This window comes from Ruditapes philippinarum, unplaced genomic scaffold (genome assembly GCF_026571515.1).
Source record: "Ruditapes philippinarum isolate M1 unplaced genomic scaffold, ASM2657151v2 ctg4438_1_1_1_1, whole genome shotgun sequence".
Taxonomy (NCBI): Eukaryota; Metazoa; Mollusca; class Bivalvia; order Venerida; family Veneridae; genus Ruditapes; species Ruditapes philippinarum.
In genome coordinates, this window is record NW_026852997.1 from 72,393 (window position 1) to 99,407 (window position 27,015).

Consider the following 27,015-nt stretch of genomic DNA (forward strand, 5'->3'; position numbering starts at 1 on the left):
GCAAACAAATATGATTTTACAGTCAGAAAATCTTTCCTTACCAAAGTTAAGGTATATTTTATACCACTTGTTCTTCTACCAGTATATTTTTTTTCCTATGCATATACAGTTCAACCTCAACTCAGCCACCCTTTGTAGAGAAATCTTCAAGAAAAATCATTTTTTCCCAAAGAAAGGTTTTACAATAACTTGTACAGCAACACCTCTCTGCAGCAACCAAGTTCTTTTGTCTCCAAAAGGGGGTTGCTCTGCAAAGGTTGAACTGTAACAACTGAAAAACTGTTAGTTAACTTAAAAATAATATTAATGTATTAATGATAGCATTTTTTCAGGGTAATTTCTTGCATCAAGTCAGTGAAATGACCTAAAAAAGTATTATATTATTAGTATTGCTTTATATAATGTAATCAAGGAAAGGTTAAGGAAGTCCGAGATCCAATAGTTAGGAATTATTAGAGATAAAGGTAAGAATATTGGTCGGAAATGGGGGCTGATTGAGGAGATTTTTGGGGTGGGGGTGGGAAGGATGTTGAAGGGGGGGGGGGCATTAATATGGTGGGGCATTAATATGGTGAGGTGAGAGGCAAGAAGAGATAAGTTGTAATAAGAGAGGACGATAAAGAATTGGATAGAGAAATTGGATTGGGGGTTAAAGGAGTGTAGGAAATTGGAGTGGAGGGAATTATAGATGCAATAGATTGAAAAGAAATTAAGAGTGGGATAAAAAAAATGGAGATTTTTTTAAGGGAGAATGAAGGACAAGTGAACAAGAGATTGAAAAAAAAAGGAATGAAGGATATTAAAATGGTAAAAAAATTACAAATGAAAGCATGGGTGTAAGAAAGAAATAATATGTTAGTTTGCTTTATATCATTACATTATGACATTATGGTCAATGCCAGAAAGGTTGCGTATCATAATGTGTATCCATGGTTATACATATACTCATATCAACAATTGATTTTGGAGCTTGGGTGGGTTTATTTTAACAAGTGCTATCATTATGTATGATAATTATATACATGTCTATTTTGTAAGAATGTGTGTTTGGATGGGTTCAATTTAGAAGTGCCGAACTACAATTCTTGGAATAAGAGATGAAATATAGATTTTACATTGTATCACAAATTTATATTACAATGTACGATAATTAAGAACTGTGATGCATATGAATCCAAAATTTGCTTCTTAAAGGATAAAGGAATTGTGATAATATATATATATATGTATGTTAGAATGTTTCATTTATCTACTTACTGCATGCATTTTTCATGATATGTTCACCATAATTGAAAGAAAGTTTGATAGAATTTTAGAATTTGTTTGAAAATTCACAACAGTCAAACTTGTCGGGAATGGCGAGGCTTCTAAATTTCAATTTCGGACGTGGAGAAAATGGTATTAATAGGATTTTTTGTATGGGCTGCTTTTAGCGGTGGTCTTTAACTCAAGTTTGCCTATACTATAATATATTCATTGTTAACGAATAGAATTTATTTTGTATTTTTTAAGTTGTATTATATCTTGAAAATTGTATCATTTTATTGTTTTATGGTGTTTCTTTGTTTGCTGTTCGTTAATATAGATTAAGCATGTTGTTGTAATTGGAACCAGTGAAAAATGAATTGTTCCCTTTAAAATAAAATCTGCTGCCTGCAGATTATAAAATATTTGTTTTAATCTTAAAAAGATTAATTCCAAAAAGTAACTATGTAACAAATTACGTTGGTATCTTTCCTTATGAGCCCACGCATGAAATCTGTGCTTAATCGTTAGAATCCTACTTAAAATTGCAGCATAAAAGCTTGTTAAGGAACATTTTATTCTGTACATATTCAGTTTTCATCAATGTTAAATAACAGAAACATTCTATGATAAAACTCTTTTGATAATCACTCATAGAATTATGGAAAGAACATAATTTTATCATTTTTGAATTTTCTAAAAAATAATTCGTTCAGATATAGCTTTTATACTGTTTGAAACATATCTCTTGAGTTTTTGAATAATGTTAAATGATAATTTCAAATATATTGTTTTTCAGAGTGTTTAAAAAAAATGCTTTCCAGTTATTTTTGTACATTGAGTAGAGCTGTAGAAATTATAGATTTAATTCAATTAATATTTACTCAAGTTATTAAAATCTGTCTGGATTTTAATATAAATGTATTTGTGTTGATGAAAGTTTTTCAATATAAATATAAATGTTCGGATATTTTTTATTTATATTTTTCATTTCAAGTTAAATGTACAAAAGTTTTGTGAAGAAATTTTGATGTATAATATATGCTTTCCTATTAGACATAGTACATGTATGTTCAAATGATGTGCATTTTTACTTTTCTTTGAAAACTACTGTTATATTTTCAAGAATGCAGATTGTTATTTTATGTGTTAAATATAGTCAAGTCAGTATGTTCAGCCAGTACTTTTAATTTTAGGTATAAATTTGATTGTTACACAATTGCTACAAGCTTTTCATTTCAAAAAGACATGTCAATATGTGCAGTCTATACTTGTAATTGATGATACCAGTTTTTTTGTTTTTTTCATTTATTAAAGACATTTCAATTTGTGCAGCCTATAATTTGATAAGTTGTAAGGCTGCAAGTTTTTCATTTCAAAAAGACATTTCAGCATGTGCGGCCTGTACTTTCATTTGATGAAACTAGCTTTTCATTTATTAAAGACATTTCAGTTTGTGCAGCCTATAAATTTGATTAATTGTTGTAAGTCTACAAGTTTATTTCAAAACAACATGTTAGTATGTTCAGCCTATACTTTTAATTGGTGATATACCAGTTTTTCATTTATTTAAAGACATTTCAGTTTGTACCGTCTATAATAATCTGTTTGTTGTTAGGTTACAAGATTTTCATTTATTAAAGACATTTCAGTTTGTGCTGCCTATAAATTTGATTGTTACACAATTGCTAGTTTTTCATTTCAAAAGACATGTCAGTATTTGCAGCCTATACTTATATTTATTTAAGACATTTCAGTTTGTGCAGCCTATACTTTGTATTATTGTTAATACCAGTATGTCACAATGCTGGTCATGTGCAATACTTCATTCTATAAACAAATTGAAATAGAATTAGGTATATTTTCACCTTGTTAATCTTGTCATGTTGTGTATAGATATCTTTCATGGACATGCCATTTTTCACATAAATGGTGATTGAAAATAAAACATATCTTCTTCAACACTAGTTCTTTTGTATGTTATAAACCTTTTCAAATTAGGAGCTCTGAAACCAAAGCGCATATTGTATTTCAAATCCTGTACTTATGGAGGCTGATTTGTACATACAGTTTGTTCAAAGTTTTAACATCTTTTCATATAATCTGAGCTATATCTCCACCAGTAAAGCTTGAAAGTTGCAGTTCTGCATCAATGGGACTTAAAACCTTACTTTGAACTTTTTAAATGCAATGTATTTAAAGGGACTCCACTGAGAGGCTTTGTTTTGTTTTTTGACAGGACAGGACTGGAAATATTATTTGTTTAGAGATTTTTGTAGTTGGACCTTAGTCGAGTTTCTTTAAAGTATGGGATTTTGATTCTGGGGATTTGGTATCAAAATGCTAAAATCGAACTATTTTACTGCCACAAATGACAATTATAAATCAGGAGCCTGCACAAAATGAAAATTATTATCTCCACAGGATTATCTACCGTTTACACCGGTGCTAACACCTCCCCCTCCCCCCCCTCTATAAGACAAGTCACATGCTTTTAATGATGTCATTGTCTCGCCCTTTTTATGAATGAATAGCATTCTTTGGATGACATCATTTTCCAGTTATGAATGAAGTTTGTAAGTTCATACGCTATTATCAGAAAAAAGTGCGTAATTTCTGTTCCAAAAACAATTGACATGTAATATACCAGAAAAAAAAGAAACACCAGCTGTCAGTACAGACATGAATATCTGACTCTGGGGTATCTGATAAGCAGAGCCTTCCTACCGCCATAAACACCCTCGAGCTAGATATTCAGGTCAGTACCGGCAGCCAGTGTAAGATTCTTAAATGTGTTCACCCATTGGCTACATTATTCAAGCTGAAAAAGGAAACATAATAAATTTAACAACTTAACGAAATTCAGATTTTATTCACTATAAATCTCTGTGTTACTTTTTTTTGCGTAATTTTCTTTTTTCATAACACATTTACGGACATCTGACTAAGTGTAGGATATTGAGCGTCTAATTGTCTAAACTGATGGGAACACTTGTTACGCTCAAAATAATAGCCGAGCTCGTGATATAACCTGGCTTGGTAATACATAGTGTCTTTAACACGTAGAAATGCTTCGGCTGACTGGTACAAATCTATTACTGTGTATAGAAGATTCACACTTGCTAGCATTGCTGAAAATATAAGGAAAAAAGATATATCTAAATGAATATATAGAGGATATTTGTTTAGTTCAGTGTAAGATCGGAATATATTTCACCGAGTGAGCACCAAAAGGTATATTTCACGAGTGGCGCAGCCACGAGTGAAATATGAACTTTTGGTGTTCACAAGGTGAAATATATTTCAATCTTACACTAAACTAAACAAATTTTCTTTTTATTATATGCAAAGAAACGTTTTAAAAAGACATTTCACCTAAAACTGAATGAAAAGCGCGCCAAATAATAATACAACGTGACGTCATTTACGACGTCACGTCATTAAGTTGGTACCCAGTACTGTGCACGCTGGTATTTCACTGAAACAACATAAGGGGCTTAAATTCAAAACAGTGAAATTATCAAAGTGGTAATTTCACTGTTTCAAACAGTGAAATTACCAGTTTTAAATCACTGATATATTTCTATAAACCACCGAAAAGCATGTAATAAAAAAAAAAATCACATTTAGTATATGCGATATATTACATAATTTTTAGATTGTGTTATCTTAATTAAAGACAATATCAGGAGTTTTTACATATAGACTTCTAGGCAAAATCAAAACTGTTATACAGAATTTTTTTAGACTAGGAATGTTGTTAACAGTAACTTTTTAAAATTTTTGAGTGACCTTCCTCGTTTTTTAGTTATCTGCTCTTGAATTGGACTTTTTTGCTTAATACAATATTTTTTCCTTCTTCTTATATTCATGTAGGTTACTTGGGTTTGTATTAGACATGAAAAACACGACTTCATTTGTGAAAAAGACTTATTATTAGGGAAAATTAAAACTGAAGAAAAATTATTAACCACCTTTGACAAATGAGCTCTTTCATTCGGGGTGCATTTTAAAAGATACTTCAAATCTAGCAAATGAAATGATACAAGGAAATAAGGATTATTACTTTATAATTTCAATCTTACAATTTCAAATTTCATAGAAGGCCTTACCTGCTTTCCTCTCCTTTTCATTGCACTTTGCTGCCATGGCAACCTGACATTTTGCGTAACAACAGAGTAACTTCCCCTGATCACAGACTGTACCATGGGATAGTATAGTTAACATATTTTTAGTTAAAATTGAGACAGCTTGTTCAGGTAACTGCATCTGAAACTGAAGAAGAAATAGAAGGACTTATGAAGAATAGATGAAACTAACATGAATATGATCAAGGTCACACTACAGTCAGGACTCAATACATCAGAATCCATTATACTGACAAATTCAAATAACGACAGTGAATTGGTGGGAACCAAACTTTTTCAACGTTATTATTTTCCGCTATAACGGAAAATTCGTATTCCGACTCCGACACAATAAAATAGGTAACCAAACCTGTTATTTTCTATACAATCAGTACCCGTTAAACTGACACTTGGTCAGTCAAGCGCGTGTATCATTGAGCCTTGAACAAAAGCTGCAAGGTGTTAAAACAGGTATTGTACCTTGGTCAGTTGATTGTTACACCTTATTACAATACCAATGTGTTGTTGTCAGCTGAATTTTGTTACACTTGCCAACTTGTGACTTTTTTATTAAAACAAGCAATTATCATAGTATTGCAAGCAATCCATAAGTCCCCTACCGGTAAGAGCCCAAGCAACATTTTGAAGGGCCATTGGCCATTCACTTAGGTTCCTAATTTGTTGAAAAAGTTCTTTAAAAGTGATCACAGGAAACAGTTTTTATGTACAGACAGACAGACTGAAGGACACTCTAAAGTTATTTTTTAAACATCCCTGTTATCAAAATATAACATTTTTAAAATCATATCATGATTGAAGAAGTTGGAGTAAAAAGTACCAATTTCTCAAAAAAAAGTCTAAGTTCAAAAGGGGCATAATTCTGGAAATAGTCTTGCTAGAGTATTGAACACTCACAAATGTTGAGTGATAATAAGAAACATTTATATGAAGTTTGAAGTTAAGATACATTCAGAAAATGAAGTTATTAAAAAAAACAATGTTTTTTTTCATGAAAATTTTAAGTTCAAGGGAGGTAATTCTGATAAATTTTGTGCTAGAGTTGTAAACCTTGTCACATATGATGTGGTTGATGACAAGCAACTTATATTTAAAGTTTGAAGAAAATACCTTAAGAAATAAAGAACTTATAGTGAAAAAACTTAAAAACTAGAATCAGAAATCTTGAAATTCAGTCTATTTGTTGCCATAGCAACCAGAATTTTCAACATAGGAAGATATTAGAGAAGGATGTGCATAATTTCCATACTGCCATCTACCCATATGTCAAGTTTCATAAACATATTTTCAGTACTTTTTGTGTTATCACTGGATCCAGGTTATGTGTAAAATTTGCCATATTTTCAGTCTATTTGTTGCCATAGCAACCAGAATTTTCAACATAGGAAGAAAAGAAAAAGACGTGCATAATCTCCATACTGCCATCTATCCATATATCAAGTTTCATAAAAATATTTTCAGTACTTTTTGCGTTATCCCGGGATCCAGGTTATGTATAAAATTTGCCATATTTTCAGTCTATTTGTTGCCATAGCAACCAGAGTTTTCAACATAGGAAGAAAAGAAAAAGACGTGCATAATCTCCATACTGCCATCTATCCATATATCAAGTTTCATTCAAATATTTTCAGTACTTTTTGCGTTATCGCCGGATCCAGTTTTGTGGACGGACGGACTGACGGACGGACAGACGGACGTCCGGACGGACGTCCGGCCGAAATGGAATAAGGGGCCATTTCTTTTGTTATTTTCTATTGTTTAATAGAGGGCCAATGGCCCCTAACTCTATTGTTACGGAATGAACTCAATTGTTCTCTTTTGTTCTGTTTACAGTTAGATGGCCCCCTATCCCTTTTCGGTAGTGCAGACGGACGGAGGGACGGACAGACAGACGGACAGACGGACGGAGGGTAAACCTAAAGTCCCCTCCGGTAAACCGGTAGGGGACTAATAATGGCAGAACCTCCAGCTCAACGTCAACAGACTAATTTAACTTTTGTACGAAAATACGAAATCATTTCATATAAAGAAAGTAAAAAGGATGTTACACAAAGTGATATTAATAAGAATTTTGGGCATATTATGTTATACCCCTTGGTGTCCGTCCGTCTGTTTCACTTTAGATGTTTATTATAGATCTAAATACATAATGTTCAGATACCAGTGAATAAGCATATCATTACAATTACAATATTATGAATAATGAAATTCAATATACTGACAAATTCGATGTACTGACATATCCTTTGGGAACAAACAGTGTCGTTGTAATGAGTACTGACTGTACTTTAAGGTTACATGACTAGGTAAGAAGACAAAGGAAACATGGCTTGAAGGTCACAAGGCTAGAAAAATATACTGCTTGAAGGTCACATGGCTAGAAAAATATACTGCTTGAAGATCACATGGCTAGAAAATTATACTGCTGGAAGGTCACTGGCTAGGTCATATTGCCAGGTCACTGGCTAGGTCATATTACCAGGTCAGTGGCTAGGTCATATGCCCAGGTCACTGCCTAGAATGTCATTGACTCAGTCATATGTCTAGAAGGTCACTGACTCGGTCATATGCCTAGAAGGTCAGTGGCTATGTTACACGGCTAGAAGGTCAGAAGGCTAGGTCATGGCTTAAAGGTCATTACTTAAATTCCACAAGGCTAGGAGGTCCTATGGCAAGAAAGTCATTGACTAGAGGGTCACAAGACTAAGTCAAATGACTGGACAGTCCCATGGCTAGGTCACATGACACAAAGGTCACTAAGCTAGATCAAAAGACTCAAAGGTCACTAAGCTAGGTCACATGACCATAAGGGCACATGACTTGAAGGTTCCATGCCGACTTATGTAATAGGCTTAAGTGTTTTCAGGACTAAGGTGGACAATTTTGATTTTATCATCACCCTCCAGTTAGTTGTATAGTTAATGGCTTCAACTTTTAGCAGTGAGCATAGTAACCATCAAGCTCTAGAATATACCATGATACCCCATCCAGATGCATATTAACATTAACAACAAATATATTAATTCAAAAACTAAAACTAAAACCTAAATTCTGAGAGTGTTATCTACAAGGAACCCTTTACATAATGGTTATGAAAGTTGTTTTCAGGCAAGCGGTGACCAACTGGTTAAGGTGCCTGCTGCTCAAACCAGGAATTGCGAGTTCGAGTCCTACAAGTGTAATTACCTTACATGACACAAACTCAGATCTCAGGTATTTGATTGGTCAGAAAGCAGCACAGAATGTATACTAACCAATGAAAATCCCGAGATTCGAGGTAGAACTCCCGATTAAAGTTTTATAACCTTGAGGCCTGTACTGGTTAGTTCAAGAAAGTAGACTCAAAGAGTAGTTCAAATGAGGTTCAGGCTTTCTTCTCAATCAACATAATTAAATAATGTGTATCCTTATCAGTGCCGTCTGATCATGGTGTCAGTCAGTACATATTTTGAAATTTTCCCTAAAAGTGATGAATAGTTTTGTCCTGATTGAAAGATGGGCAAGTCCATTTAAGATATTTAGCATAGTTAGGTATAAAATTGTTTGAATTAAGCCTATATTGCCAACTAACCTGGATGTAGGCAAGCTGCACTGATGCTATAGCACGGAGGTATTCCAAATGATGTTTGTTGGCTAAAGATATACATTCTAGTATATAAGTTGTGGCGTTGGTGGGATTTCCTGTTTGACTGTACAACTCTCCTAGAGCCAGTAATACCCTGAAAACAGACAATAACAACAATATATTATTATTGTTTGAGTTTAACATTTATTCCTGTTTGACTGTACAACTCTCCTAGAGCCAGTAATACTCTGAAAATAGACAATAACAACAGTATTACTGTATGAGGTTAACAATATTGTCAATTTTAAGAAGAGCTGTTTGTACAATAGCGTTCTTGACTGTTCTAACTGCTTGATTGTAAAACAAGAGCCTGGATAATGTAGAATTTGAATAAAGTTCAAAAAGGGTCATAATTCTGTCAAAGTTTTTGAATTATGGGCCTTGGACAATGACCATGTATTATACTCTCAAAGAGAAGTTTCAAACCATTCCCTTAAGTACTTTTGGAGAAAGTAACTTGCACACAAAAACTTTACCAAAGTGTGACACTGACTCCATTGTGAGAACAACGACTCTCCCTATTCTTCAACTAGTCAAGCTAAAAATCTATTAGTTATATATATGTAGATACAGTGTCTACTTAAAAATTGTACCCACCAATTCAATATCTACCTTCGAAGTGCTGCTTCATGCCAGAAGGGGTCTTCAAGGCTGTGTAGTTGAGGTCAGAGACTTAAATTCATTTGCGCCACACTCCTATAAATTCGAAACCCGTTAGGGCTTTTTTCATGTGTAAAAAGCTATCCAGCTAGCTTATGAAAAGACCGTTCTACTCCTGTATCCTTCACCTTTATTTTGCATCATCTAAACCATATAGGTTACAAAAGTTTTACGCCTTTCACTTGCATAAACAAACAAAGGTCTGATTAGAATATTATCTAGAAATTTAGAATGTAATTGTACCTGCATCTAAAATCAGAGGATACTGAATTCTCTCCCCTTTGTAAGGTACAACTATCCAGTAGGTGGAGAAATTGCTGTAATGCTAGAGTGATGTCCCCTTTCTCTTTATTCAATATGGCACATCTGTGAAAACAAATAACTGATATATAAGTACTTTATAAAGAAAAGACCAATTAAGTTCTATACTGGTACATCTGTGAAAAAATACATGATATGATAGTGGGTTAAAAAAGGATGACCACTATTGTGAACTAAGTTCTTACAATTTACATCAACAACTTTGTCTGGAACTTGTTGAATACATGGTCAAGAAGCTCAAGTCCATTCATTTGCCGTCTCTCCATTTTGAGGTCAAACTCTTCCTGGGAAGAGCGGCGAGGGGCAAGTGACTCAAAGTCATCAACCATAACAACTTTGCCTCAGACACCCTGCAAAAACAATATGCTTTCCAATCTATCAATGCAATGAACATTTATTTAAATATGAAAAAAGATTAACCCTAAGTTCCGCTTCGTGTTTGATTTTAATGCTTTAAGATTAGGACAGCCAGTTCGGCTACAAACCCAAATTTACGGTTGAACATTCGTCCTGTCCGATCGAATCAATTGCTCGCACTCCATCCAGTCTCCGGTGTAAACTGTTCTTTGGGAAATCTCTTCTTCGCAACAATTTATCAGATCTTAGCGCCAAATCCTACTACCCCTATCAAAATGAATTTTAATCTGTTTTTTAATAATGATTACATTTTTAAATTTTTTTCTGATTTACCACTTCAATTTTCCCTTTAAAAAAACAATAAGTCAAACAATAACTGTAAAGGCTATATAATGGCTATTCAAATTCATCATCGATGGAGGAAAATTTATTGCAGACTATTTAGAAGAACAACCAAACTTCCTCATATCATATGAAAGAATCCACGCAAAATCCTAAACAGGATTTAAGCTGACAGCAGTGACAGGTAAGGTTTTCAAAGACAGAAACAAGAACCCCTGGGTTACTGAGACCTAACAGGAATATTACTTAATTGTAAATACAACTGAACTTGTCCTTTAGAAACAAAAATCCGGAAATACTTTTGCTTATCCTTTGAAAAAAAAAAGCACTATAAATTGATCTAAAATGAAGTATCAATTCCCTAAATTGTCATGATAGATTTTGAATACATGATCTGTACTGAGATGTGCTACATTACCTTAATTTTCAATATTGAATTAAGATATTGAATAAATATAGTATTCAGATATTCATAGTGGTACTGACTTCCTAATCTTTTCACTTTAAAACAAGATATTAAATCGACCCCACGTCAGAGGTAAATGGATTAGAAGTCATTGACTCTAACCCCTTGACCACAGAGGAGGTTCGCACCTATGTGGTTCTTCTTCAGTATTATATGTGTTAATTAAGGTTAGTGTGATTCTAATTGTAATATACAGAAATTACTTCAAAATATTAACCTATAACCTATCAACATTAACCAATTACCCATCAACATTTAACTATAACCAATCAACATTAACCAATTACCCATCAACATTTACCTATAACCCATCAACATTTAACTATAACCAATCAACATTAACCAATTACCCATCAACATTTACCTATAACCCATCAACTTTTAGCTATAACCCATCAACATTTACCTATAACCCATCAACATTAACCAATAACACATCAATATTTACCTATAACCCATCAACATTAACCAATAACCCATAAATATTAAACAATTACCCATCAACATTTAACTGTAACCAATCAACATTTACCTATAACCCATCAACATTTACTTATATCTCAACATAATTTATTTATAACCCATCAACATAAACCTATATCTCATCAACATTTACCAATAACCTATCAACATAAACCAATAACCCATCAACTTTTAGCTATAACGCATCAACAGTTACCTATAACTTGTTAACATTTATGTATAAACCATCAAAATAAACCTCTAACCCATCAACATAAACCTATAACTCATCAATATTTACCAATAACCTATCAACATTAACCTATAACCCATCAACATAAACCAATAACCCATCAACTTTTAGCTATAACGCATCAACAGTTACTTATAACTTGTTAACATTTATGTATAACCCATGTTAACATTTATGTATAACCCATCAACATAAACCTATATCTCATCAACATTTACCTATAACCCATCAACAACCTATAACCCATCAACAGAAACCTATAACCAGTGATTAATCTAGATGTGCGTCCTGCGTAAAATACGCATAAAAATGGAAAAAGACGCACAGTTTCAAAATATGTGCATACAATTTGACCCATGCAAATCTGGTAGTTTATAATCCGATTAGTGATTTTTATGTACCAATTGGTAGTTGAATTTCATCAGTTGAATAATCATCAATTTCTTCAGTTGAATAATTTTATTTCCGATGATAACAGGTGCAAGACTCATCCCCCATTTGCTTAAAACATTGAATCCCAAGCAAGGGTTGCTTGTAATCTGCAACCACCCATTATTGGCATTAGCAAATCAGAGCGACCCTTTTGCATGAGAGCGAAATCGCCTACAATGGTGAAATATAAAAATGCTTAAGGCAGAGATTTGCCTACGCCATTGGCGCTAAAAATGAAAATGGCACAGGAAAATCATCAGCAAAGGGCCAAGGGGGCATCTAAAATCTGTCCCAGACTTATATCGTATGTTATTTAGCCATCAACAACAACAGGTTACCCATTCCCCTATCATTATGCATATTTTTCCCTATAGCTTTTTTCCATGTTATCTACTTACTTAATCCCTTTCCCACACAGAAACGCATTTCTACTACCGTAAATTTAATCTAATAAAGCAAACAAAAAATCATAAATCTACTTAATACTTTAAATAATTATCGGTAACTGAAAAAAGTGTGTTATTTTAAGAAATGCTGTAAGTTACAGTATAATCTGACAGGTGTGCAAATTGATTTCCCCTATTTAGGTCACTCAAGTTCACGCAAGCTTTGGCTGATGAAGTGTAAAAATAGTCTATTTCGTCATCAGAACCGAGATTAACCAATCAGGGACACATTGTGCATGACTTTTTTATATGATCAAAAGGTCTGTTGGTGTATGCTTTCTACACAGAGGCATACAAGGAGCAAAATCATCAGTAAACAGTGTGACAGGGACAGTTTGTGTAAATTAGAAACAATTAAAATGGATTATGCACAGTATTAGGCATAAGCAGTAAGAAAATAAATTATGCAAAAAAGATTTTTGAGCAGCCAATAGAAGATGTTTTGCCTGCAATTAATATTAGAACCAAAAATAATGTTTTATACACTAATTACTATTTAATCCCTTATTAAAAAACATGCAGATCATGTCAAGGATCTGCTATTAATTTTTTTTTCTGTTAAGACGCAATTATTTTGCTACGTGACTCATTGATTTTGCTACAGGACTCATTGTTTTCATACATGTGCGTCGTCCGACGCATTGCAAGGAATTTCTAGATTAATCACTGTATAACCCATCAATATTTACCTATAACCCATCAATGTTTACCTATAACCCATCAATATTTACCTATAACCCATCAATATTTACCTATAACCCATCAATGTTTACCTATAACTCCTCAACATTTACCTATAACCTAATGTGAGTATGATTTCATCAGACGAAGCCAATTAACTTTAATACATTGTTTTAATTTTTTTTTAAAAAAATATGAAACATTATTGAGCTTACACCATCAGCATGAAGTTTGGCTATATTACACAGAGCTATACACACAGACTCTCCGTTAAAATACAGCCCACTTTCTGTGGTATCTAAATGTAGAATTAGCTGACTCATCATTGACATACAATCTCTGAAAATAAAACAACATACTGTATATTCACATAATTTTTGGGGGCATGAAATTTCGTGTTTTTGTCACGAATAACATTTTCATGGGTTCTTAACTTTGTGGACTTTCTATTTTTCCAAAAGGTTAAATGTAAACAATGTGATGCAAAAATAATCTTACAGCAGACGAAAGGAAATATCATTGGATCTTAAATTCGTGTATTGACCTATTCACGAAAATCACGAAAATAAGTGCCCTACAAATAATAATGATTTTGCAATAACTAATAGAAACAAGAGCTTGTCACAGACTATGTAGCAGTCCCCGTAACAGTAGAATAATTCCTGACCCTACCTCAACTGAAACAAATGTGGAATGACTTTCAAGAATTTTTGTTCACATACATGTAGCTAGAAAGGAATACTTGGCTAGTGTAATTTTAAGGACATCAACATAATTCTTATCTGATTATCTATTTATCTTTATCTTAACTTTTGTGTTGTCACAGAATCTTATTTATTTATCCAGTTTCATTGTTTAAACTGACTGCCATAACCATAACAACCACATTTTTTCACTGATGAAAAAGTAAAAATGATGTGCATAATCTTCCATACGACCTTCATGTATATATTTCTGCACATTAACGCTTCAACAACGCCCTCAAAATTGATTATTGTTTGTTTATATGGTTTGTCTGATTTTCAGTCATAAGGGGACTTTGTGGAAGAAGACCTTAGGTGACCCTCTGTACATTATTTCAGGCACAAACTGGCATCTGAGTAGAACCACCTACTATACCTATGTTAGCTAGATAGCTTTTTCACAAGAAAAAATCCAAAGTTTTTTTTTCACAAGAAAAAATCCAAAGTCCCTGACGAGATTCGAACATACAGAAGTATCAGGCAGAGGGGTAAGTGATTTGAAATTAGTGACCTTAAATGATATTTATTTCCTGTATATCAAAAAAAAAATGCAGTTTATTTACCCCAGGATTTTGAGAACATTACCCATACCCATGGAATTGGGAATTTCAGCTATGTTTTTGTCAAAAATTGGGAAAATATGCATGACTGAAATTTTGCAGTGATTAAATGAATGCAAACAATCACTGTCTAGGATGGCATCTTCAAACACTTAAGCACTATAACAGTGAAGAAGCCCTTATTTTCAAAGATTTTAGAATTTGTTATTCAATATTTTTATTTTGTGACTTTCAATTGGGAATTTTTCCCTCTTGATTGGGAAAATAATATACTGTTTCAATTGTGAATATAACCAAATATTGGCATTAAAATAAGCCACAAAAATAAAATCTCTGAAAGGTAAGTTCTCAGTGACCTTCCTCACCTTTTCCCATACATCTGCCATAATGCTGCCTTGTTAGCAAAGCTTGTACACATAAAACCTGCTTGTGAATGCTGGCAGTTTAACACATCACTCTTCTGTAAGTACTCAAATACCCTGCAATATACCAAAATTCTCATATGTTAATACCTTAATTCTTGAGTAGATACCCTGCAATATACCAAAATTCTCATATGTAAATACCCAAATTCTTGAGTAGATACCCTGCATTATACAAAAATCCTCATACAAAATTAATAACACCCTGCAATATACCAAAATTCCCATATGTAACTACTCAAATTCTTGAGTAAATACCGTGCAATACACCAAAATTCTCATATGTAACTACTCAAATTCTTGAGGAAATACCCTGCAATATACCAAAATTCTTATATGTAAATACTAAAATTCTTGAGTAAATACCCTGCAATACACCAAAATTCTCATATGTTACTACTCAAATTCTTGAGTAAATACCCTGCAATATACCAAAATTCTCATATTTAAATAATAAAATTTTCGCAGAAACACCCTGCAATATACCAACATTCTCATTTAAAATTCATAACACCCTGCAATAGCAAACAACCCCAGGTTATTTACTTAAATGCCCTGGAATACACCAAAAGTCCATTGTGAAAACTTAAAAACACTAAACTGTTCCTAACTTCTTTCTTAAATACTCACATACCCTTAAATATACCAGAACTATCCTTTCAGTACTCCTTCGTATATCAGAAATACTTATAACAAATATTATTCAATGTATGAAATGATGCCTACTTTCAATAGTAGGCATAATACCCACATATTTACCTTGCTAAATTTCTTAAATGGACTTGTCCAGCTTCCAATTTTGGGACAGTCCATTATCAAGTTTTGGCAATACCACAATAATTTTTTTAATTTAGTCAGTAAACAGCATAGAGCCTGGTCAGACTGAACAGAGAATAGCCTGGCTATATACTTGACAGAGATGTTGAACCACTATCTGTACAGCAGGTTACGAAATAGACCCTTGAACTACCCAGTTGAATAAATCATACACCTTACAGAAACTTGAATTACTTGATTAATGCCAAGAGGTAAACTTGATGCCACTCATACCATTTTGGTATAACCTAGTAGAGGATCAGACCTACGACCTAAAGCACAAACAATGCACTGGAGATTGATGATAAAATAAGTGCAGATAGATAGCAATCAAATACATGTACTATAAATAAACAAAAAAAATGAAAGATACATACTGCGATGGTCTTGCGGTAGCAAAGGCATTATGTCTGGCATAAGCTTGAATACCTATCGATGTCAGATTCTGTGTGGGGAAAATAAAACACAAAATTTTAAAGTCAGAATATTGGTTTACCTTAATAATGCACCAGTAAATTGTAACCACGCCCATCCTCACCCTCACCATTCCCCCTTGGAATAAATTGGACTTTAAGATTTTCAAACACCTCGATAAGGCCGGCCAAGCAGGAAATTTAGATGATATAACCAATGCATAAAAGGGCTTTTATTTGTACAAACTGGGTAGACATTCACTAGAAGATGTTTAATGCCAAATATCTAAGCTCTAGCTCTATCGGTTTTATACAAGAAGATTTCTTTAAGATTTTTTGTAAAAAAAATCTTTAGGTTGCCATGGCAACCAGAGTTCTTTATGGAATTTAATTTTTTGTACAAGTTTGGTAGAGCTTCATGCAAGGAACATCCCTGCAAAGTTTCAACACATTTGGCCAAGTGGTTAAAGATGAGAAGTTGTTTAAAGAAATTTATGACACATAGATGCACACACTGATGATACATGTAGGACACTGAGCCATAACAAAAGCTCACCTAGAGATTGTCCTCGGGTGAGCTTAAAATAGATGATTATTTATAAGTAGTCTAAATCTGACATGAAAATAAGCTCAGATAGGAAAAGAGAATTTACCAATTGTGTCATATTGAGCATCTGGCAATTACTGGCATAAGAAATATGGCGGTACCAAGAAATATGGCAATATGGTGGTACCCGTATCAAATCGAAGAATGTTTGTTAGATGTCTGCCTTACTTTTAGACAGCTCAAGAATTGAACCCTAAATTTGTGCTTCAATTTTGGGAACAGTCCATTCTAACTTTAAGGGATTACAGCATCAAAATACAAAAATTGAGATACCAATAGTATAAAGCCTGGTAAGAAGACAAAGATGTCCAGGCTGGCCTGGCTCTATACTGGTGGAAAATGGCTAATCATTTTTGGTTCAAGCAGTTTTATGGTAAGTAAGGATGGTAATAATTTAATTTTTAGAGATATTTACCGGGAGATTCAATTCATTGCTTTTAGCGACGGCACGTTCAAGAAGATTTTCCGTCCTTGCAGTTCCTTGTTCACTAAGTCTGTGTAACCAACCCTGTGAGTATATATATGTACTTACATGTATAATATATGTGAGCATTCAGTTTATCAGCACAGAAAACAATGTCATAAATATAATTCCATTATCATATCTTTTGTTTTAATTTCTTTTCATATATTAATATTTAATTACAAAAAAAACTACTCTTTTTCTTGCAATAACTGTCAGAATTGTTTGTTTTGGGTTTTACATCACATCAAAACAGTATAGGTCATATCGTGACGTTCCAGCTTTACTGGTGGAGGAAGACCTCAGGTGCCCTTCCGTGCATTATTTCAGGCACGAACGGGCACCTGAGTAGAACCACCAATGTTCCATAAGCTAGTTGGATAGCTTCCTCACATGAAACAATCCAAAGTCCCTGTCAGGATTCGAACCCACAGATGTGAGGGGCAAGTGGTTTGAAGTCAACGACCATAACCACTCGGCCACGGACACCCCCTGTCAGAATTGTTTAACAGGAAAAATGAATTTACAGATGAATATTGTTTAAGCTATACATGTCTTCAATAAAGAAATACATGAACATGAAAACAGTTAACCAAACGAGAGTAAGTCAACCATAAAAGAGTAAGTCAACGAAACAAGTATTTTTCTTTTGTTTTGTTTTATGACCCACCAACACAATTGAGGCCATATGGCACCAAAACAGGAAAAATGATTTTGGCTAACCCCGCAAAGTATGTTAGACTGAAGAATAACAGAAAGGTTAGACAGACAAACCAGCAACAAAAACTGCCGCACCAAAAATACTTTACGAGGCCATAAGAATGACAATCTGTATGACTTACTAGAGCATGCTGCAGACAAACATTATCATTTGTATCCTGTGCCATCCCAATTGCTTCTCTAAGTGCTGCCATGGCCTCATCTCTACAAATACAACACAATTATTCCAGTATTACAACAGATGTAATGTCTGCTATATAGTTGCTGGGTCAGCAAAGGTTATGAAAATGTATTTACTAATGATACTATATTGAGGAGATGCCAAATGAATAAAAACAGGGCTTATTAAGCTTATAAGCTATAGTGACTTGCCAATACCAAGTCAATATATTACTTTGGTATTTGTGAATAAACTATCCAGAGAGCAAATGGAAGATCAATGGTATTTCTCTGCTGCCCACTAGTTTACTTAAGTTTTATGGTGCATCAACACAATTAAGGTCATATGGTGACGAAACAGGAAAGATGATTTTGGTAAACCTTGGGTGTTACAAAACACCAGATGATAAAACCACCTAACCTGCTGGAGTTAAGAGATGCATACCCTAATGTTAATGTCTATAGCGTTCTCAATTAAGAACTTTGGATCAATGTTTTTTTTTTATCAGTTTGAAAGAGCAGACCCACACCATACCCCTCCAAATATTTCAACGAAATTTGCAAAACCTGATCCATTCGGCATCTGAAAAAAAAGGAACTTTCGGCACATGCCAGAAAATTTGCACCCATGTGACTGGTGTTGAGAGAGATTAAATGTCTTATGAAAGTTTTAAATTCAAAAGAACTGACTATGTTCTTATAAAGAAATCATTGCTATAAAAAGGGCTTTATTTACTATGGTAAATACTTAAAACAAACTTTATTTTATACAGATTCAATTTCACTAGAGACTGATTCTCCAAATTTAAAAATATTTTGGACCAGATCCTGACTGCAAATAGGTACCAATTTTACAAAGAATGACCATTTCTTACTTATGACCAAATCTATAGTGTAGAGCTGCTAAATTTAGTGCAGCATATCTTCTGTGCACTTCGTCATCTTTGGGTTTATTTTGTCCCTGTTGGGGCGGAGTCTGTTCCACAGAAAATGACGTCTTACGATCAAAGTAATGGTAAAGGTTATTCAGTGCTGTGCAGTATTCCTTGACTCGAAGACTGTTTAAATAACTGAGAAAATGCTGAAATAAAGCCAAAGCATGCACATGTTACCCAAGAATTAAAGGAAAGGAAAACAACAATAAAATGTGTGCTAACATAATCAAAGTTTAAGGTTTACAGTAAATTTACTAAAAGATTATAGATGAACTATTTTTGCTTCTGTTGCTCTGTTGGACAATTGGTATAATTATAGTGAATTAGTATTTTGTATGGAAGTCAAAGTACTCCTTTGTTTACATTTTGCTACCTTTATGACACATAACTGCATGTTCAGCGCAACTTTAGACAGTTGTTAAACATCTAACTTGCTCTTAATCCATTATTAAAACATTATTAAACACATGTTTTACATGTCTAAAGAATTTGAAAACTATGGATTTCTGAGACATAATGTGCCTTTAATGAAAGATCACAATGTAATTACCGCTTCAGCCATGTCAGGGTTTGACTTTAACATGTCCATTATCTTATCCTGTAGATCACATGGTGACAGAGCCTCTTTCTGGTTATGTTGTAATAGAAACACCTGCAAAAAAAAACAGGGGAAAAAAACTCATTTTTTTTTTCTTCCAGTTGTATGTACATGTAGTTTAATTCCACTTTCACTTCGGATAAATTTACCATCTAAGCACAATCCTTTTTCCCAGACAGGTAATTTGTGTGCTATGTCATTTCTTTTTAAATAAGAAAATATAGATCTAATAAATACTGAATTTGTTTTTTCATTGCGTGTCAAGACAATATCTGAGAACAAACTTGTTTAAATGGAAATATCACTTTTTTTAAACAAATTTTCATGTTTTGTGAATAAAGTTTATTAATATTTTTCTCATGGATTTGTTGTTTATGATAGCATGTGTTTCTAATTTCTTACAGCTTTGTCTGTTAGTCTGAGCACACAATACAACAGCAATAAGTTCCAATTATTAGTTGACCTTTTATTTTTTATTTTCTGATTCTTTATTTCAGGTTGATTTGGATTTATGTCAGTGGTAACTTAACCTTAATTCCAGGTTAATTTAACCTTTATTTTTGCACGCAAGATTCAGTTTTCAGCTTTAATGTATATGGTTAAGCTGATTTTTTTCCATTGACTTACAGTTTACAATGTATAAGGTTACTTTGGTCTTTATTACAGATTATATGATACTAAGTTACAGCTAGTGTTACATCAATATTTACCTGTTGTAAAATAAAATATTCAGCTTGTCTTTGTGAATTAAAACCACCAAAATCTTCAGTCATCTTTCTGTTAGTGAGAAAAAGAACAATGTGGAAAAACATCAAATAAATATTTGAGCCGCGTCACGACAAAACCAACATAGTGTGTTTGCGACCAGCATGGATCCAGATCAGCTGGCGCATCTGCGCAGTCTGATCAGTATCCATGCTGTTTGCTTACCAACTCTCTTACAAGTAGACAAACTGATTGTGAACAGCATGGATCCTGATCAGACTGTGTGGATGTGCAGGCTGGTCTGGATCCATGCTGGTCGCAAACTCACTATGTTGGTTTTGTCGTGAGGCGGCTTAATTTTTTGTTTCATTGTATCAGTTTAGAATTTTGCTAACAATATTAAACTAGAGACAATAATACCATATTCAAAATGGTTTACCACGGTGAAATAGACTTGAAATCCTCTGATTACAAAACAGCCAAATTATTTCTGAATATGCCTTAAAATAAATAAATTTAAGCCATTTGTAAAAACAATGACCACTATAAAGGGTCATATTTCTATTTAATTACTAAATTATTGACAAATCGTTAAAGAGAAATTTAATTTGGTTTTTTGTGTTTTTTTTTGTTTTTTTGTTTTTTTCTGGTAAGGTTTTAAGTTATCCGGAGCCAGTTTAAGCAGCACACCTCCAAATTCCTGCTAATTTTCATGAAAAACTATGTGAAGTGAACAAATAAAATAATTTACACATTGAAAACAGCATCAACAGCCAATGCAAATTACCAAAAAGAGGTCAAAATATTAACGCAATGAGATTATTAATGCAGTAGAAATAACGCAGTACAAATACATGTACTAACAGAATAGAAATATGATGAAGAAACAGCAAAATCGGTCATTAATCGCACAGAAAATATTACTTTAATCTTAAATCTTTTCACTTTTCTTAAAGCTCAGCGTATTTTTCTCAACTTTGATTTTCTTGAGATATTTTTTTTCATCTGGAGGAATGCAGCTTTAAGGTCATGATTATGCCATCTTTACTGATGGAGGATTATGTGCATTTGTTCAACAGGCATCTGAGTAGAGAAATCAAGTTTATGTAGCCAGGTAATCAGTTAACTCACTTGACACAATCAAAAATTCATTAAATGATTCAAACCCGAAGAGTTTATAGGCAAGAAGTTTAATGTCGATGACCTTCACCACCCAGACAGCTACCAAACTCACCTATCAGCTGTTAGCTGGAATGGATCCAGGGACCTGCCCAACCGACTGAACCGGACACCTGACAGGCTCATGGCAGAGTCAGTAAGAGACCCACCAAAGTCCTGGCTCTCATCGTAGCCGTTCTGGAAGTTCGCCGTCTCATAGTAACGCTTAAACTTGCTATATAAGTCTGTCATCTGGCTGAATGACAACTTCTCAAATGCAAGAATCATCCGTCTTATAAATAAACCTGGAAAAATTAAGATGATATGATATTAGCTAGAACAATGTCTGGGGCCTCCGTGGCATAGTGGTTAAAGTCATTGACTTCAAATAACTTGCCCCACACCTCTGTGGGTTCAAATCCTGCCCAGGATTCTGGATCCTTTCATGTTGGAAGATTTCACAACAAGTCTTACTCTAAGGCAATTTGGCAACAGTATCAAACAGTTAAGGTAGAAACTTAGAAAGGCATGTCGGTCCATATCTGATATAATGTTTAACTCACCCTAGAATTAATCAAACAAACAAAAATAACTTTTTGATTCATAATTCTACCTTAGCATGCTGAATTTCATAAATGGACATGTCCAAGCTCTATTTCTAGAATGGTTCATTATCAATTTTGGGGACAGCGAGCTGAAACTATTAAGACAGCCAACCAACAGAACAGAGCCTGGTTATATTGCATGAAAATACAAGCTGGCCTGACTTTATTACTCAAATTAACACACTGTCACTTGCGTCTGAATATATTTCACAAAGTGTCCTACAATTTGATGGTCCCAGTAAAATTTGCCAATGAAAATTTTTCGCACTAAATGAGAATAATCATTTTGTCACATTTGGTGTCATTGGTGAGGCGACGGCATAAAACAGCAAAATCTTATTAGTAGAAATCACTTTTGGTTCCAGCAGTGTTAAGGGTCAGCAAGGTTTAAAGGTTAAGAATGACCGAACATAACAAACAAACCTAGGACACTCGACTTTGTTATCATCGGTGGCTCCTGAGTGTCGGGCATAAGTAGAAATGTGATATTCTGGAAATAGTCTTTGATGGCACCAACACCTTCTTCAATAAACTCCTTCAACCTAGCAACAGTAAAAACAACAACAACAACATTACTACATGTAACATAACATTGAAATGTTCTAAACAATAACTGAATGGAAAAGATTGGAATTTTAAAATAGATCAAAATTTTATTAAAGAACATGTCTATTAACCAATTACATTGATTAAAAGATAGCAATGTACTATACATTAATAATCAATAATTAGAATGATGTTTCAAAAATATATCAATGACTGATTTTCTAGATCAAATCTGAAATAATACAATCTTAACAAAATTTCATTAGTAATAACAAGACAAGAAAATAACCTACTTATTTATGAACATCGTGTAGAGATCAGACTTCATCTTGTCTTTTATTTTCATGCATAATTCTTTCAGGGTGATATCAGATGTCTGTGTAATATATATACAGTACATATTAAAACAAGTAACTACAAAGAACTGCCATGATTTTTTAATCATTTACATTTTACAGAATTTATGATTAAATTTTTCATTATGATTTGTTTCTTAGTCACACCAATACTTTTAAAGGTATTTTGCAATTTATAAGGTTTACTGGTGAAGGAAGACCAGTCCTTTTGAAAAAGAAAGCTGAATTGTAGCAGACCTAGAAGTAAAATATTAACCTGTAAAAGCTGCAGTATTGTGATCATAAAGTTTCTTTTCTCTTTCTCTGTAAATTTTATCTCAAGACTGCTCTCATTTGAAGAGGCGAAGGTAGGGGACTCGGCTTTTTTTAGTGAACAGTACTCTTGTATCAGCACAATCACCGACATCTTGTGGGGTGTTACCTGTGGTGCAAGAATTAGAAAAATAATATTATCTTCAGTCCAATTTTTCACTTTTTTTAAAAATAGATACATGTGTACAGTGATTTTCCTGCTTATAATAAATAATATGAACAGACTCCAATAAAAGGCCTCTTCCCAACAGAAATTTTCTTTAAAACCACAGTTTTTCCAAAAATTGTAGCATAAACCTGCTTTTTTACTTCCCAAATAACAAATTTAGTTATATTTTTTCCCAAAATCAAGAGGCTAAGGAATTATACAAAATGATATCATGCAGTTGAAGATAAAATATGATATTCCTGACTTAAACCAAGAAGCGCTTATATCAAAGTATTTGTACTGTACTAAAAAGGTTTCACCTGTTCTCTCAGTGGCCTCTTGCTAAACGGCCCCATGGTGAATAAATCTGTATGTGTCCCCATTAATGACGCCAAATCATGACTAGAAATAATCAATAGAAAATTTACACTCTATACATTTATACATTTTGAATAGTTATACTTATAAATATTCATAAATTGTAGACCTGCTACAGAAAAATCAATCTACAATGAAACCTGTGTATTAGACTATGTCCAAATAAAGACTGTCTTTTAAAGTGCATATAACTCATTATGAACACAAGAGCCGGTTGAACCGGGTGATGCTCCCCGAATAGGTTTTGGACACAGGAAGGTATACCTCTTGTTGTGTCAGAGTTATGTCACAGACAAAGTTCAAAGTGTAAAAACAACCCAAATATTGTGCACGACACATTGTCTCAATATGGTGATCATTTTTGTGAAATAGTTGTAAAATCCTACTTCAAATAACGAAGTTATGCGCCGACATGATTTTGCTGCAAGGTCATGCTGTGACCTTGACCTTCAAGGTAGCGACCCAAATGTTGCATGCGACACGTCGATTCAATGTGGTGATCATCTCTGTGAAAAAGTTGTTAAATCCGACTTCCAGTATCGAAGTTATGGGCCGGACACGATTTTGCTGCAAGGTCATGCTGTGACCTTGACCTTCAAGGTAGTGACCCAAATGTTGCGCTCGACACAATGTCACATTGTGGTGATCATTTCTGTGAAATAGTTGTAAAATCCGACTTCAAATAATGATGTTATGTGCCGGACACAATTTTGCTGCAAGGTCATGCTGTGACCTTGACCTTCAAGGTAGCGAGCCAAATGTTGCGCCCCACACGCCATTTTAATATGGTGATCATTTCTGTGAAAAAGTTTAAAAATCTGACTTCAAATAAGGAAGTTATGGATCGGTCACAATTTTGCTGCAAGGTCATGCTGTGACCTTGACCTTCAAGGTAGCCACCCAAATGTTGTGCATGACACGTCACCTTAATACGATGATCATTTCTGTGAAATACATTTTAAATCCAACTTCAAATAACGAAGTTATGGGCCAAACACGATTTTGCTGCAAGGTCATGCTGTAACCTTGACCTTCAAGGAAGCCCCCCACATGTTGCGCGCGACACATTGTCTCAATATGGTGATCATTTCTGTGAAATATTTTTAAAATCCGGCTTCAAATAACAAACTTATGGAATGGACACAATTTTGCTGCAAGGTCATGCTGTGAACTTGACCTTTAAGGTAGCGACCCAAATGTTGCGGGTGACACGTCATCTCAATATGGTGATCATTTCTGTGAAAAAGTTTTAAAATCCGACTTCAAATAACAAAGTAATGGGCCGGACACGATTTTGCTGCAAGGTCATGCTGTGACCTTGACCTTCAAGGTAGCGACCCAAATGTTGTGCGCGACACGTCGTCTCAATAGGGGGATCATTTCTGTGAAATATTTTAAAATCCGACTTCAAATAACAAAGTTATGGACCGGACACGATTTTGCTGCAAGGTCATGCTGTGACCTTGACCTTCAAGGTAGCAACCTAAATGTTGCGCGCGACACGTCGTCTCAATATGGTGATCCTTTCTGTGAAATAGTTTTAAAATCCGACTTCAAATAACAAAGTTATGGACCGGACACGATTTTGCTGCAAGGTCATGCTGTGACCTTGACCTTCAAGGTAGCGACCCAAATGTTGCGCGCGACACGTCGTCTCAATATGGTGATCCCAAAATTTTTCGGGGAGCATAAAAATTAAACTAAAAAGTATTTCTTTTATACAGATTTTTTTCTCTTCTATTACTTACATGTACTCTAGAGATTTTTCATCTGTAAATTTACAGACATTAAACTGATAAAGCGGTGATAAAATAGTTGAATTTGTTTTAATTTTTAAAATTTTAAACCGCATGTTAAAAAAGAATAAGGTTACTGATTATATAATAAAATATAGCAGTATGGTAAGATTTAGAACAATTTGATGACTTTCAATTTCCACTTATAACAAAAATTTCAAAGTTATCATACAAAGTTGAAACTTACCTCATTTCCTTTGATAATGTAAAGAATCAATATAAACAACTCATATTAAGCTGCGGATTATAGTATAAAAATAAAAACATCAAATTTCACATTAAACATCTGTAGATTTCTAGACTATCCATACATATCATGAAATCCTAGACCTGTTAACCAGTTACATCTCCTGTCCGAGTACTGGTTACTTTTACCGGTATGTATAAATAAGTCGATAGATATTTATAAATGCTCATATTGTATCATTAAGTAATGCAATTTCTTTTAAGTTGTATAAATTATTAATAAAAACGCAATAAAATTGTTTTAACTGATATATACATACAAAATAATCCAACATTTGAGAATGTATACAATGGCACAGTCTAAATGCTCACAATAATAATAGAGAAAGAGCGAAACACGGACAATATAGCCTATAGATGCTTGGTGTTTAAAGCATGATAATAATCGGATGTAATGGCACGAATTAAATCCGTGATAATGGAAATCTGATTAATTTAGGTAATACAGTAGTACTTTGAAAGAATTAAAAAAAAGAATTGAATTTTATTTCACTTTTATTACGTTTCACGGAATGACAGACTATTCTCTCCCTTACCAAACCGTTTCCTCCCCTGAAGGTTCTCTCCCAAATTTGAAATTTGCAGACAATTATCCTCAATTTTATTTTATAAGTTATCATTATAGTTTTGACTTGATCTAATAATATTCTTAACGAAGATTATTAAAAAAATACTTTTGATATTTTAAGAGCATTTAATGTTTTATGTTTATCTAAAAAGTGTTTGTAAATTTAACATCCTTTTCAGGTATTTTAATCCTATTAACGAGAGATTAAGACAATTGGAAAGTGATTGATATACACCTGTAATTATGTTAAGGTGTAGTGATATTCATTCATTTGTTACGTAGCTAATAAGGTGGTAACAAGTATGTTCTAGAAAATAAATAAGCAA

General features: G+C 33.6%; 1 protein-coding gene across 1 annotated transcript; it reads right to left on the reverse strand.

Moving 5' to 3' along the window:
* Window positions 1–4,084: 4,084 nt before the first annotated feature.
* Window positions 4,085–26,177, reverse strand: LOC132730587 (anaphase-promoting complex subunit 5-like). Its single transcript, XM_060716550.1, has 20 exons — window positions 26,063–26,177; window positions 24,022–24,103; window positions 23,498–23,662; window positions 23,179–23,261; window positions 22,763–22,881; window positions 21,811–22,039; window positions 20,582–20,648; window positions 19,824–19,925; window positions 19,214–19,419; window positions 18,302–18,383; window positions 17,412–17,504; window positions 16,354–16,421; window positions 15,104–15,217; window positions 13,651–13,774; window positions 11,659–11,693; window positions 10,418–10,447; window positions 9,919–10,041; window positions 8,962–9,109; window positions 5,358–5,520; window positions 4,085–4,376 (listed from the first exon to the last, which is right to left on the reverse strand). The coding sequence occupies exons 1-20, from the start codon at window positions 26,065–26,067 to the stop codon at window positions 4,165–4,167; spliced, it is 2,250 nt and encodes a 749-aa protein (XP_060572533.1). The 5' UTR covers window positions 26,068–26,177; the 3' UTR covers window positions 4,085–4,164.
* Between the last annotated feature and the right edge of the window lie 838 nt (window positions 26,178–27,015).